At 37.4% G+C, this 13,570-nt stretch overlaps 1 protein-coding gene across 1 annotated transcript in view; it reads right to left on the reverse strand.

The window, feature by feature from the left end:
• The window catches only part of LOC114331547 (transcription factor SPT20 homolog), a 66,422-nt gene that overhangs the window by 24,886 nt on the left and 27,966 nt on the right, over positions 1–13,570 (reverse strand). The window contains exon 7 of the mRNA XM_028281145.2: positions 5,223–6,119. Coding sequence (XP_028136946.1) covers positions 5,223–6,119 — 897 coding nt within the window. The remainder of the gene's footprint in view (positions 1–5,222; positions 6,120–13,570) is intronic.

The raw sequence follows: 13,570 nt of genomic DNA on the forward strand, positions 1-13,570 counted from the left end.
CTTTTTACTATCTGCTTCTTTTAAGACTATACTTGAATCTCTCCACTGAACTCTATGTTCATTATCCCATGCGTGTTGACATATTTGAGATCTATCAAATTCTCTATTTTTTTTTCTTTTTGATAGATCTCAAATATGTCAACACGCATGGGATAATGAACATAGAGTTCAGTGGAGAGATTCAAGTATAGTCTTAAAAGAAGCAGATAGTAAAAAGAGAAAAATCAAAGAAGCGGCTCTAATTATGCTAAATGAAACCAATTGTGTCGCAAATTCCTCGGTAGAATGCAGTAGGATGTGGTTACCCATATTAAAGGAGGAAGTCAATAGAAAGAAAATACCACAATTAGTAAATCAGTAACATATTGAGTTAGTACATATTTAGTATTTTAGTATTATTTAAAATTTAAAATATCAAGTCAGAATTTGGTATTAGTTTTGAGAGTAAACTAAATGTAAACCCAAATACTTACGATGTCGGGATTCACGAGGTTTTTCCTGGTTTTCCCTCGTGATTTACTATGGAATCTCTAACGCGAGAATTTCAGTGCCACCGTTGCATTTGGTTGTCTTTTTAAAGACAGATCACATGCTATGATTTTTTGTGGCGGATATTCTTGAGTTGGGATTGATTTCATGTAATCGAATGAACTATCTTTTAGTAAAGTCGTCCCAGGAACGCAACTCATCAATATTGGCAATATAATTTTAAAGTCGTCTACTTTAAAATGTATAATACGTGTCTGAATTGCCATATAAATGAGTCAGATTAAATAAATTATTAGAAGAATTTTTTACTAAGCAACAACATTTTTGTTTATTTAGTATTATTTTGTATTTTGACAACGACACCCGACTTGGGCGTCGAAACGTTAATAAAATCATTTTTAGGTAAAATTGTGGCTTATTTCCCATTTGAATATACTTGATTATAAAAATGCCACAAGAAAATAGCTTCAGAACAGCAAAATGATTGTTCTTATTTTTAAGTAAAAATGTGCAAAATGATTAAAAATTAGAAGTTTATCATTTTAAACCGTAATTTTGTAATAGGTGTAAATAACAGTGTAGTCAACATTTGCTTCATAAGTGAGTAGCAATTAGTTTGACTCTTTAAGTGACAGTGTCCTATTTGTAGGACAGTAATATTTACTATCAGCTAAAAGTTAACGCGCCAACTGCTGACAAAAATGAAGAAGAAATAGAGAACTTTTATAGCGAACTTCAAAAAACATTACAGCTCACAGCATCTAGAGACATAACAGTGATCATGGGTGATTTCAATGCAAAAATTGGCGAAGGAAAATGCTACCCTAATGTAGGGCCATATGGACTTGGCGAACGAAATGACAGAGGGGATCGCCTAATAGAATTTTGCCAGGAACATAATGTTGTAGTCGCAAATACATTCTTTAAATTACCTAAGCGACGCCTTTATACATGGAAATCGCCAGCTGACAAAGACAACAAAATCGTCAGAAATCAAATTGACTACATCCTAATAAAGCACAGATATCGAAACTCAATTCAGGCAGTAAAGGCATATCCAGGAGCGGACGTATCTTCTGATCACAGTCTTCTTATTGCTAGGTTTCAACTTCAACTAAAAAAGACGCAAAAAAGCCGCAACAACAATAAACTTAACATACAGAAACTTAAGTCAGAAGAAACAAAAGAAAATTTGAAACATGAAATCAACACAAATCTAGATAGAAACCCAAGAAATAATTGCAACGTAGAACAACAGTGGCAATTCTTCAAAACCTCTATATTAGATCCAAGTAAGAAAGTACTTACAACAACCAAATGTAAGAAAGAAGAATGGATGACGGAGGAAATTCTAGAGTTGATGAATGAAAGAAGAAAAAACAAAACAATTAATAAGACTCGCTATAAACAGCTTCAAAACCAAATAAGAAGAAAAATTAGGGAGGCTAAAGAAACCTACTTCTCTGAAAAATGTAAAGAAATAGAAGAACTTCAAAACATATATGACAACTTCAACCTACATAAAAAAGTCAAAGAACTAGCCGGAATAGGAAATAGAAGAACCTCAAATATATTGCTCGACAAAAACGGAAATACTATAATAGAGACAGAACGAAAACTACGACGATGGAAAGAGTACATCGAGGAACTATTTCATGACCAGAGAGAAGCTAGTACATCCGTAGATAGCCAAACCGGAGATGTAGGCCCAGAGATATCCAAATCAGAGGTTAGTCAGGCAATAAACTCTATGAAAACCAATAAATCTGCTGGTCCAGATGAATTACCTAGCGAGCTGATAAAGTTGGTCAACGGGAAAAACCTGGACATAATAGTAGAACTGTTCAACGCTATCTATACTACGGGAATCATCCCTAGAGAAATGTTGACATCAGCATTTGTGTGTTTGCCAAAAAAAGTGAATGCCAAAGAATGCAGTGACTACCGAACCATAAGCTTAATGTCACATACCTTGAAAATTCTGCTGAAAATTATCCACGCCAGAGTACACTCTAAACTGGAGCTGGATATTAGTGACACTCAATATGGGTTCCGCAATGGAATGGGCACCAGAGAGGCATTATTCTCCTTCAACGTGCTGACACAGAGATGTTTGGATGTTAACCGTTCTCTTTACGTCTGTTTTATAGACTACAATAAAGCGTTTGATAAAATAAAACATGACCGACTCATGGAAATTCTAAAAACTAAAAACCTAGATGAAAGAGATTTAAGACTAATAACACATCTCTATTACAATCAGCGAGCAATAGTAAGAATTGAAACAGAAACATCTGAAGAAATGGAAATAAAAAGAGGAGTCAGGCAAGGCTGCATACTATCACCTCTATTATTTAACGCTTATTCTGAAGAGGTAATGCGAGAAACTCTGGAAGATGAAACAGTCGGCATAAGAGTAAATGGAGTCTTAGTTAACAACATCAGATATGCAGATGATACAGTAATAATAGCCGATAATTTACAAGACCTGCAAATACTCATGAGTAAAATAGTAAGGTGTAGTAGGGAGTACGGACTCTCTCTCAATATCAAAAAGACAAAGTTTATGAAAATTAGTAAAAACAACCATAATACTAACGAAATCTTGATAGTAGAGGGCCAGCAGATCGAAAGAGTAAAAAAGTACACTTACCTAGGGACACTTATAACCGAAAATAATGACTACACTGCAGAAATCAAAGTCAGAATCGAGAAAGCACGTTCTAATTTTATGAAAATGAAAAAGGTCCTATGTAGTAAAGATTTAACATTAGCTCTTAAAGTACGCCTAACAAAATGCTACGTATATAGTGTACTATACTATGGACTGGAATCATGGACGTTAAATGTAGAGACAATGAGACGACTTAACGCCTTTGAAATGTGGACGTATAGAAGAATTATGAGGGTTTCCTGGGTAGATAGAGTTACGAACAATGAAGTACTGAGAAGAATAGGTAAAGAGAAGGAAGTTGAACTAACAATTAAAGAAAGAAAACTACAGTACCTCGGACATGTGATGCGGGGCGAGAAGTATGGCATCCTGCGACTCATAATGCAGGGAAAGATAGATGGCAGAAGAAGCATCGGCAGAAGACGAATTTCATGGCTGAAGAACCTGAGAGAATGGTTTGGATGCAGCTCAAAACAACTATTTAGAGCTACTGCCTCAAAAATTAAAATAGCTATGATGATTGCCAACCTCCGTAGCGGAGATGGCACCTGAAGAAGAAGAAAAGTTAATAGGAAGGAGTACAAGACCAATGTGAAACGTCAAAATTAGCATAAATAAGGCTTGACAAAATATTCTAGGGTGCAAAGGGGCACAAATAAAGACAATCCGGATGACAAGAAGAAATTCGAGATATGAATGAGAAAGATCTTTAAAAAATAATGAGAGGCATAAATGAAAAACACATTCAGGACAAAAGGCTTCTCAAAAATAGCATATTCTTCTTTTAGGTTCCGTTGTCTGTGGTTTCACACCATTGTCTAATATAACGCAACCATTAAAGTTTCTTTCGACCAATCCATCTCTTTCCCTTCACCTTTGATTGTATTATAAAACGAAGTAGATGGTATGTAGGTCCTCTAATAATTATGCGACCGAAGTATTCTATTTTTTCCTCTTTATGTTTGTGAGTACACGTTCTGAATTCATCATTAGCAGAAAATTTTCATTGGAAGTGTGTGAAACCCACGATATCTTTGGGATTCGTCGATAGAACCATAATTCGAATGCTTCTAATTTGTTTAGCATTGTGATTTTTAACGTCCATGTCTCACAATCATATAATATAATAAATCACACATAACATTTCGGGACCTTCTTGCGACTCAGTTGATTTCAAAAACAAAGTAGATTTTCTTGATGAAGGAGATACTAGAGGAAAGCTATCAGTACGAAAAACCGACCATGATATTATTTATAGACTTTAAACAAGCATTTCATAAAGTAAAAAGGAAGGAGCTGTATAATTCACTTAAAGAACTAGAAATAAGCAGAAAAATTTTTAGAATGATACAACGAATAGTACGAAAAACAGTGAATGTGTGTGAATAGGTTTACTCCCGATAAAATAGAAGGGTGTCAAAAAAAATTACAGGGAGATGCGATAAAATTGGAGGGGCTCAGAAAAAATTGGAGAGAGATATGATAAAATTGGAGGAATTCAGAAAAAATTGGAGATAAAATAAAATTAAGAAAAGATTAGAGAGACACGATATAATTGGAGGGACTCGATTCTCGATTGGAGAGATACGATAAAATAGGAGAAAGTCAGGAAAAATTACAGGGAGGTACGACAAAATATTAGGGACTCAGAAAAATTAGAGATATATTAAAATTGGGGGAACTCAGAAAAAATTGGAGATATGATAAAATTGGAGAAACTAAGAAAAAATTTAAGAGACACACGAAAAAATTGGAGGGACTCAGAAAAAATTGGAGAAAGATACGATAAAATAGGAGAGAGGCAAAAAAAATTACTGTGAGGTACAACAAAATTGGAGGGACTCAAAAAAATTGGAAGGACTCAAAAAAATTTGAGAGATACGATAAAATAGGAGTCAGGGATTTACGACAAAATTGGAGTGGCTCAGAAAAAATTGGAGAGATATGATAAAATTGAAGGGTCTCAGAAAAAATTGGATAGATGTGATAAAATTGGAGGGACTCAGAAAAAGTTGGAGAGGTACGATAAAATAGGATTAAGTTTGAAAAAATTACTCACCTAAATTAGATGTACCAGCGTTGGCCAACACCACAGTCTGAGGAGTCACTCCCAAATTGTTCACGCCACTTACATTACTACTACCGGCTGCCTGGGTTACCGTATTAGAAGTCTGAGTGGCAGTAGTAACTGGTAAAGAAACTATCAAACTCGTGGGATGTCCTTGGATATTTCCCGTCGAAGAAACATTAAGCGAAAGCGATATAGGCTGAGCGAAGCCCTGCAATTGAACTTGAATACCCGGTATACTTTGTAATTGGGCAATGTTTAGACCCTGCACGTTTATCGTCCCGCCTGTTTGAGGCGGAGGACTCGACATAGTGTTCCCTTTCGGAGATTGTACCATAAACTGTTGATTACTCTTGGGACTTTGTATAAAATGTGTCTGTTGCGAACTAGTCGGCGAATCCCCTAATTTTTCTAATAATAACGAATTCGTATTAGGTCCTACGATATCTGGCCTATCGGCTGCCGGTGTACCCACTAACAACGCGGATAGCGCAGACTTATTACTATCGCTAGTACTACTACCTATGATTCTTTGATTAACCACTTGTTGTTTCACAGGAACCGTAGTAAAGCTAGGATAGTTGCTACTATTAACTGAAGTCAGAGTTATAGTTTGCGGCTGCTGTTGCCCCAGCTGCAATTCCTGCAAGTTCATTCGATTATTATTGAGAGCTATTAGGTTATTGTGACTGAGAACGCGCGCGTTTGCTACATTCGGAAGGGTCATCTTGCGCGCTAAGATTTTTTGGTTTAGCGTTTGAATTTGCTGAGGTGACATTTGAGGAGGACTAATCGTATTACTACTCGCTAACTTCTGTTGTTGCTGTTGGCGCTGTTGTTGCTGTTGCTGCTGCTGTTGTTGCTGTTGTTGTTCTTTTTTGGCACTTTCTGCAAATTAAACAAAAGTGAAGATCAATTTTTATTCGAAATAAATTTGAAAATATATGCTGTATATATCCTTATACAAGGACGATCAAACAAACGAAGTATCCAGAAGAATATTACAAGGATGGGCAGCAGACGGAGCTTAGAAGAAAAAAGTTTTCGACCACTGTGTGCTACCGGTGATGACCTATGGTGCAGAAACATTATCGCTCACAAAGAAAAACGCACAAGAACTAAGAATGACACAAAGAAGAATGATAGGGGCTACTCTACGAGACAGGATTAGAAACGAAGATCTACCAAGATCTCTATTGTGATCAAAGGCATATACGTCATTGAAAGAAGCTGTAACTTAAAATGGAAATGGGCTGGACTCGTTGCCAGTATGAAGAACGGACGATAGACTCGCAAACTAGTTGAATGAAGGCCAAGAGCCGATAAACGTAGCAGAGGAAGACCACCAACACGATGGCAAGACGACTTACGAAAAACAACAAAAAACTGGATACAGAAAGCACAAGATAGAACACTTTGGAGACAAAGAGGGGAGGCCTATGTCCAGCATAGGCCAGTGGATCGAGAGAGGCTGATGATGATATATCATTATACAGCATTAAGAGTCTAAGAAAATATTGTAACAAAATAATTATTGACCTACCCTCGTATACCAGCTCCCGTCTCCGCACAGACAGAACACTATCGATGTTTCGAGATACGCCGATGCAGCGCCGATGACGTGCAAGCGGTCACATGGACATAGCTGGAGATATATAGATATTTCTGGAATATCTGTATCGCATATATAAATAGGACATATTTGTAAATAGAGTTAGTCTTAAGCTAAAGTTTGTAAAGTAAACTTGTATAAATAAAAAATAAAGTCGTATATAAATTACGAACCGCTAGTTTTATTGTAATTAGAAGTAATTACAGTAAATAACCGCTACAGTGGTGTTAACGGTGTGGAGTGTAAATAAATGAAAAGTGAAAAAACAGACTTTTGAACTTTATTAGTCGGGAATAATCGGAGTGCGTTAATTGTTCGGTATTCGGAAAGACTTTTGAACTTTATTCGTCGGGAATAATTGAAGTGCGTTGATTGTTCGGTATTCGGAAAGACTTAGACATTTTGAAAAGTACGTGTGTGCCGACCAAAGATGTTGCTACAAGAACTGACCATAAAACAGCTCCGTGAACAATTAGAAGAGTACGAATTAGACAGCAGTGGGTGCAAGATAGTCCTACAAGCACGACTCAAGGATGTCCTCACGAAGAACGGAGATGACCCAGAGACGTTCCACTTCCAGTCAGCAGAACAAGTAATCTTATCGAAATTAAAAACTGTTTCTGAAACGATCAATGAAACTTCTAGAAAAAGCGACGATAAATTCGAAAATGTTGCTAAAAGATTCGACGAGACTTCTCAAAAGATTGATGAAACTTGTAGAAAAAGCGACGATAAATTCGAAAATGTTGCTAAAAGATTCGACGAGACTTCTCAAAAGATTGATGAAACTTGTAGAAAAAGCGACGATAAATTCGAAAATGTTGCTAAAAGATTCGATGAGACTTCTCAAATAATTAAAGACGTATGTAGTCAAAACAATGAGAAATTCGAAAGTGTTTCGCAAAAGATTGACGAAACTTTTAAAGAGGTCTGTAGACAAAACAACGAAAAACTTGAAGAAGTTTGTAGACAGAACGACGAGAAATTTGAAGAAGTTTCTAGAACATTCGATAAGATGCAGAAAAGTGTAGAGACCGTAGAAGAAAAGATCAAACAACTAGAGAGCATGATAACCGATACAAAAGTACAACCATCAGTTAATGCAGCAGCGTTAGATCCTGTGGTGAAAGATGAACTACCGAGAGACGAAACGTCGCATAATATGAGATTCAAATTACCACCATTTGATGGAAAGTCCTCTTGGTCCATATACCTTAAACAATTTGAAGCTATTGCGACCGCCAATCATTGGACCGAACAAGAAAAGGCTGTTTCCTTGACTGCTGCTTTACGAGGTGATGCTGCAGATATATTAAGGTCAATTCCCAAGGGTCAAGAAAATTGTTACCAGACCTTGTACACTCGTCTAGAAAAACGCTATGGAGATGCCCATCTACAACAAGTATACAAAGCCCAACTGCGAAGTAGAAGTCAACGAGCAAGTGAGAATCTGCAAGAATTTGAAGCAGATGTGGCTCGTGTGGTGCGGTTGGCTTATCCGGAGGTGCCAGACACCGTTTTAGAAGAAATTGCGGTAGATACCTTTGTCAATGGGCTGAAAGATAGTGAACTACAGAAATCTTTACGACTAGCAAGACCGAAAGTTTTAGATGAAGCACTTGCTATTGCCTTGGAACACGAAGCAGCTAGCCAAGCTTCACGAAACAATCGAGTAATAACCGTGGAAAAAGGCGATAAGAGAAAAGATGAACGTTTGGTGGAAATGGTACGGAGGGTGATTCGTGACACGATGCCGAAGAGACGCATGAAGAGGGCTGGAAGAGTTGGTTCAAATACAGATGCTTCCTCGATACGGCCATGCAGTGAAAGTTGTAATCACCGGCTTAAAGTACATGAACAGCTTTGCCCTGTGAGACGAACTACCGTCGTTAATGAGCAATGGCAGCCACAACAGTTACAAGAAGCCCAAGAAGACGATCCATGTATAAAAAGAGTATTGGATTGGATGCGTCGAGGTGAGAGACCTAGTTGGCAAAACATTAGTGTATGTAGTCCGGAAGTCAAGGCCTACTGGAGCCAATGGAATTGCCTGATACTAAAAGATGATCTTCTGTACAGAACCTTTGAGAACGATGATGGTACAGAATCTAAGCTTCAGTTGATTGTACCTAAAAGTAAAGTGTCAGAAGTATTGCGTCAGTTGCATGACGGTACATCAGGTGGACACTTTGGTATTACGAAGACTCTGCAAAAGGTTCGAGAACGGTTCTATTGGGTGAACTGTAAAGATGATGTAAGAAGATGGTGCCAGAAATGTGAACTGTGTGCATCCGGTAATGGTCCAGTTGGTAAAAAGAGAGCACCCATGAGACAGTACAATGTTGGCAGTCCTATGGAAAGAGTAGCAATCGACATTGCAGGTCCATTTCCAGAAACTGATGCTGGAAATAAATACATCCTGGTAACCATGGATTATTTTACGAAATGGACCGAGGCCTATGCATTACCAAATCAAGAAGCTGCTACCGTTGCAGAGGTACTTGTTAAAGAATTCTTCAGCCGATTTGGTGTTCCCTTGGAGATCCACTCCGACCAAGGGCGAAACTTTGAGTCAGCTCTTTTCCAAAACGTTTGTAAATTGATTGGTGTCAATAAGACCAGAACAACACCCCTGCATCCTCAATCAGATGGGATGGTCGAGAGGATGAACCGAACGATGGGTAAACACTTGTCCAAAGTTGTATCTGAACATCAGCGAGATTGGGACCAACACATTCATTTATTCCTGATGGCCTACCGCTCGGCCGTGAATGAAACTACAGGTCAAACACCAACCTGCCTGATGTTGGGTCGTGAAGTTCGTTTGCCCTGCGACCTAGAGTTTGGCTGCAGACCTTCCGAGGAATATGTTGCAGGCGAAGAATACGTAGACCGCCTGAAGTTACGAATGAACAACATTCATGAACTTGCCCGACAACACATCCAGATAGCCAGTGACAGAATGAAAGATCAATATGATTCTCGCTGCAAGAATGAAAGCTTCGAAGTAGGTGATCTTGTCTGGCTTTATAATCCACAACGTCGTCGAGGCCTGTGTCCTAAACTGCAAAGACAATGGGAAGGTCCGTATGAAGTTAAGAAGAAAATAAATGACGTAATATACAGAATTAAGAAGTTGCCAAACGGTAAACCAAAAGTTATTCACATAAATCGTCTTGCACCATATGCTGGCTCCAATGAAACAGAAGAAGCCCGAGTCCTCCAACAGGAAATGAAAGATGCCGCACAGCCAAGTTTTAAGGAATTTATGTCAAATTACGCAGAAAGAAAGAGTGCTAGATTCGGCGTGACCACAGAAGTTCAGCAAGATCTGTTTGGTGTTCCAGAAAACGTCTCTCTAGCCCACTGTGTTGCCCAAGACCTCGAGATGACTAAAGGAATCTCGTCCGTATTCAATAGAAAGTTCGGCCGCCTGGACGAGTTACGAAATCAGCAGCCTAAAATTGGAAGAGTACTGCGATTGGAAGATGGTCCTCGATCTTTGCTGTATATGGTGACCAGGAAGTCTTATACGGACACGCCAAGCTATGAGAACATATGGCGTGCTCTATGTAATTTGAAGAAAATCGTGTGTAATTATGACATCAAAGATTTGGCTTTACCAAAAATAGGCCATGCAGTAGAAAATCTGGATTGGAAGATTGTGAGAAGCATGCTGGAAGTGATCTTCAGAGAAACTGGCGTACGGATTACTGTGTGTTGCATGAACCCGAAGATGTCATACCCTTCAAAGACAGTAGACTGTTACTTCTTTTCTAGGGGTGTATGCAGAGCTGGAGAATCCTGTAGATTCCGCCATCCTGGGCCATCTAGAGTTGCTGATCGGGACGCTCAGATCTTAAGAGGGGAGCAGTGTAACAAAATAATTATTGACCTACCCTCGTATACCAGCTCCCGTCTCCGCACAGACAGAACACTATCGATCTTTCGAGATACGCCGATGCAGCGCCGATGACGTGCAAGCGGTCACATGGACATAGCTGGAGATATATAGATATTTCTGGAATATCTGTATCGCATATATAAATAGGACATATTTGTAAATAGAGTTAGTCTTAAGCTAAAGTTTGTAAAGTAAACTTGTATAAATAAAAAATAAAGTCGTATATAAATTACGAACCGCTAGTTTTATTGTAATTAGAAGTAATTACAGTAAATAACCGCTACAATATTATGGAGCCGATAACAACGCAATAAATACTCATATCAGGCAACATCTTATAGATAGCGAACTACTGTGTCCAATTCAAAAAGGCTTTTTTAATTTTGGAAAAACATATTTGAAGCAAGCTGAGATTTTAGGAGAAATAATATTTAATATAAAAAAGGTAAATGCGAGAGGGGTATTTGTAATGCAATTGGCTTTCACAAAAAATCATAAGCGTGTAACGTTAGAAAAATGCTATCTGACTAAAAATGAATCTGAATAAATAAGGATTACGAAGATATATGTCGGAATAATTGATGGATTCGACCGTTACTTGATGGAAGTTCATTTTATCTAACAATAAAACACTGAAAACGTTTGTTTTCTATACTTCCACAAAATTTATTACAACTATGTGACTACAGCTGTTTCGGCAGAGTGCCTTTCTCAAGTGATATAGTTTACAATGTGTTTGCCTTTTTAAGTCTTCAACTGAAGAGGTTGAGGAGTGGGGAGCTGTATGTCTCGAGTTGGTCATTCAGAATTATATCTGTATTTTTCAGTTTATTAATTTCCATAGATTCTAAAAAAGATAACTTAAGGCCTTTATTTTGAATATGCAGAATTTGAAACTCTTCATTGAAAGAATGATTATGATCTAGAAGGTGAAGTGCGTATGTAGAAGTGTCTGTTTTTCTATTGTTGAAAGCCCTTTTGTGTTCTGCTATCCGTTTGTCAAAAGTTCTGCCAGTTTGACCGATGTACGTTTTCGGACAGTCACCACACGTTAGTTTGTACACACCACTCTGTAATTGCTTTCTCTTTCGGCTTTTATTGTTCTTAATATATTTGCTTAAGTTGTTGTTAGTTTTTCTTTCTTTCTTTCTTTCTTTTTTATGTATCTGGCTATTTTTGTTGTTATCTTCCCAGTATATGTGAGAGAGCAGAAGGTACTGGGTTCTTTCTGTGGTGGTGGATACACTAATTTCAGGGCTTTCTTATGGAGTTTTTGGTTTAAAATTTTGTTAACTGTTTGTTCGTTATAGCCGTTGTTTACTGCTATTTGTTTATGATGTTTAGTTCTATCTCGAAGTTATTTTTTGTCATGGGAATTTCTGTCAGTTTACAATAGAAATAGAACAGAATAACTCCATAAACTTTCTAGATGTAACGATTACCAGACTACACAACAAACATGAGTTCTCCGTATATCATAAACCTACCCATACTGACACAATTATACACAATTCATCATCCCATCCTACACAACACAAACTAGCAGCCTACCATAGCATGATACATAGACTGAGAGAAATTCCCATGACAAAAAAATAACTTCGAGATAGAACTAAACATCATTAAACAAATAGCAGTAAACAACGGCTATAACGAACAAACAGTTAACAAAATTTTAAACCAAAAACTCGATAAGAAAGCCCTGAAATTAGTGTATCCGCCACTACAGAAAGAACCCAGTACCTTCTGCTCTCTCACATATACTGGGAAGATAAGAACAAAAATAGCCAGATACATAAAAAAGAAAGAAAGAACGAAAGAAAAACTAACAACAACTTAAGCAAATATATTAAGAACAATAAAAGCCGAAAGAGAAAGCAACTACAGAGTGGTGTGTACAAACTAACGTGTGGTGACTGTCCGAAAACGTACATCGGTCAAACTGGCGGAACTTTTGACAAACGGATAGCAGAACACAAAAGGGCTTTCAACAATAGAAAAACAGACACTTCTACATACGCACTTCACCTTCTAGATCATAATCATTCTTTCAATGAAAAGTTTCAAATTCTGCATATTCAAAATAAAGGCCTTAAGCTATCTTTTTTAGAATCTAAGGAAATTAATAAACTGAAAAATACAGATATAATTCTGAATGACCAACTCGAGACAAACAGCTCCCCACTCCTCAACCTCTTCAGTTGAAGACTTAAAAAGGCAAACACATTGTAAACTATATCACTTGAGAAAGGCACTCTGCCGAAACAGCTGTAGTCAGATAGTTGTAATAAATTTTGTGGAAGTATAGAAAACAAACGTTTTCAGTGTTTTATTGTTAGATATATGTCGGAAATTAAGATAGGCGGAAAAAATATAGATTGTCCAAGCAATCAAGATAGAACCAGCTATGAGGACAGATAAAAATAACCAAACCAGATATTTAAACAGAAGAAAAATGGGAAATCCAATAAGATGTGAATTAGAGCTGGAGGGTCAGATAATATAACAAGTGATGGAGTTTAAATATCTAAGCGTAACACTATTTACTAGTTACGGAAAGGTCAAAACAGACGTGGAAGATCAAGTGAATAGAGCAAACAGAGCTGCAGGTTCCTAAATGAAACAATATGGAGAAATAAAAATATCGGAAAAGAAATGAAAGGCAGAATTTAAAAAATCAGTCATCAGACCAATAATGACATACGCGGCAGAAACACGATCTGACACAGAGAGGACAAAAAGGATGCTGGAAACAGCAGAGATGAAAACCCTTCGAAAAATCGATGGTACGACACTACGAGACAGAGCTAGAAGTACAGATAT

The sequence above is a fragment of the Diabrotica virgifera genome, chromosome 6 (genome assembly GCF_917563875.1).
Source record: "Diabrotica virgifera virgifera chromosome 6, PGI_DIABVI_V3a".
NCBI lineage: Eukaryota > Metazoa > Arthropoda > Insecta > Coleoptera > Chrysomelidae > Diabrotica > Diabrotica virgifera.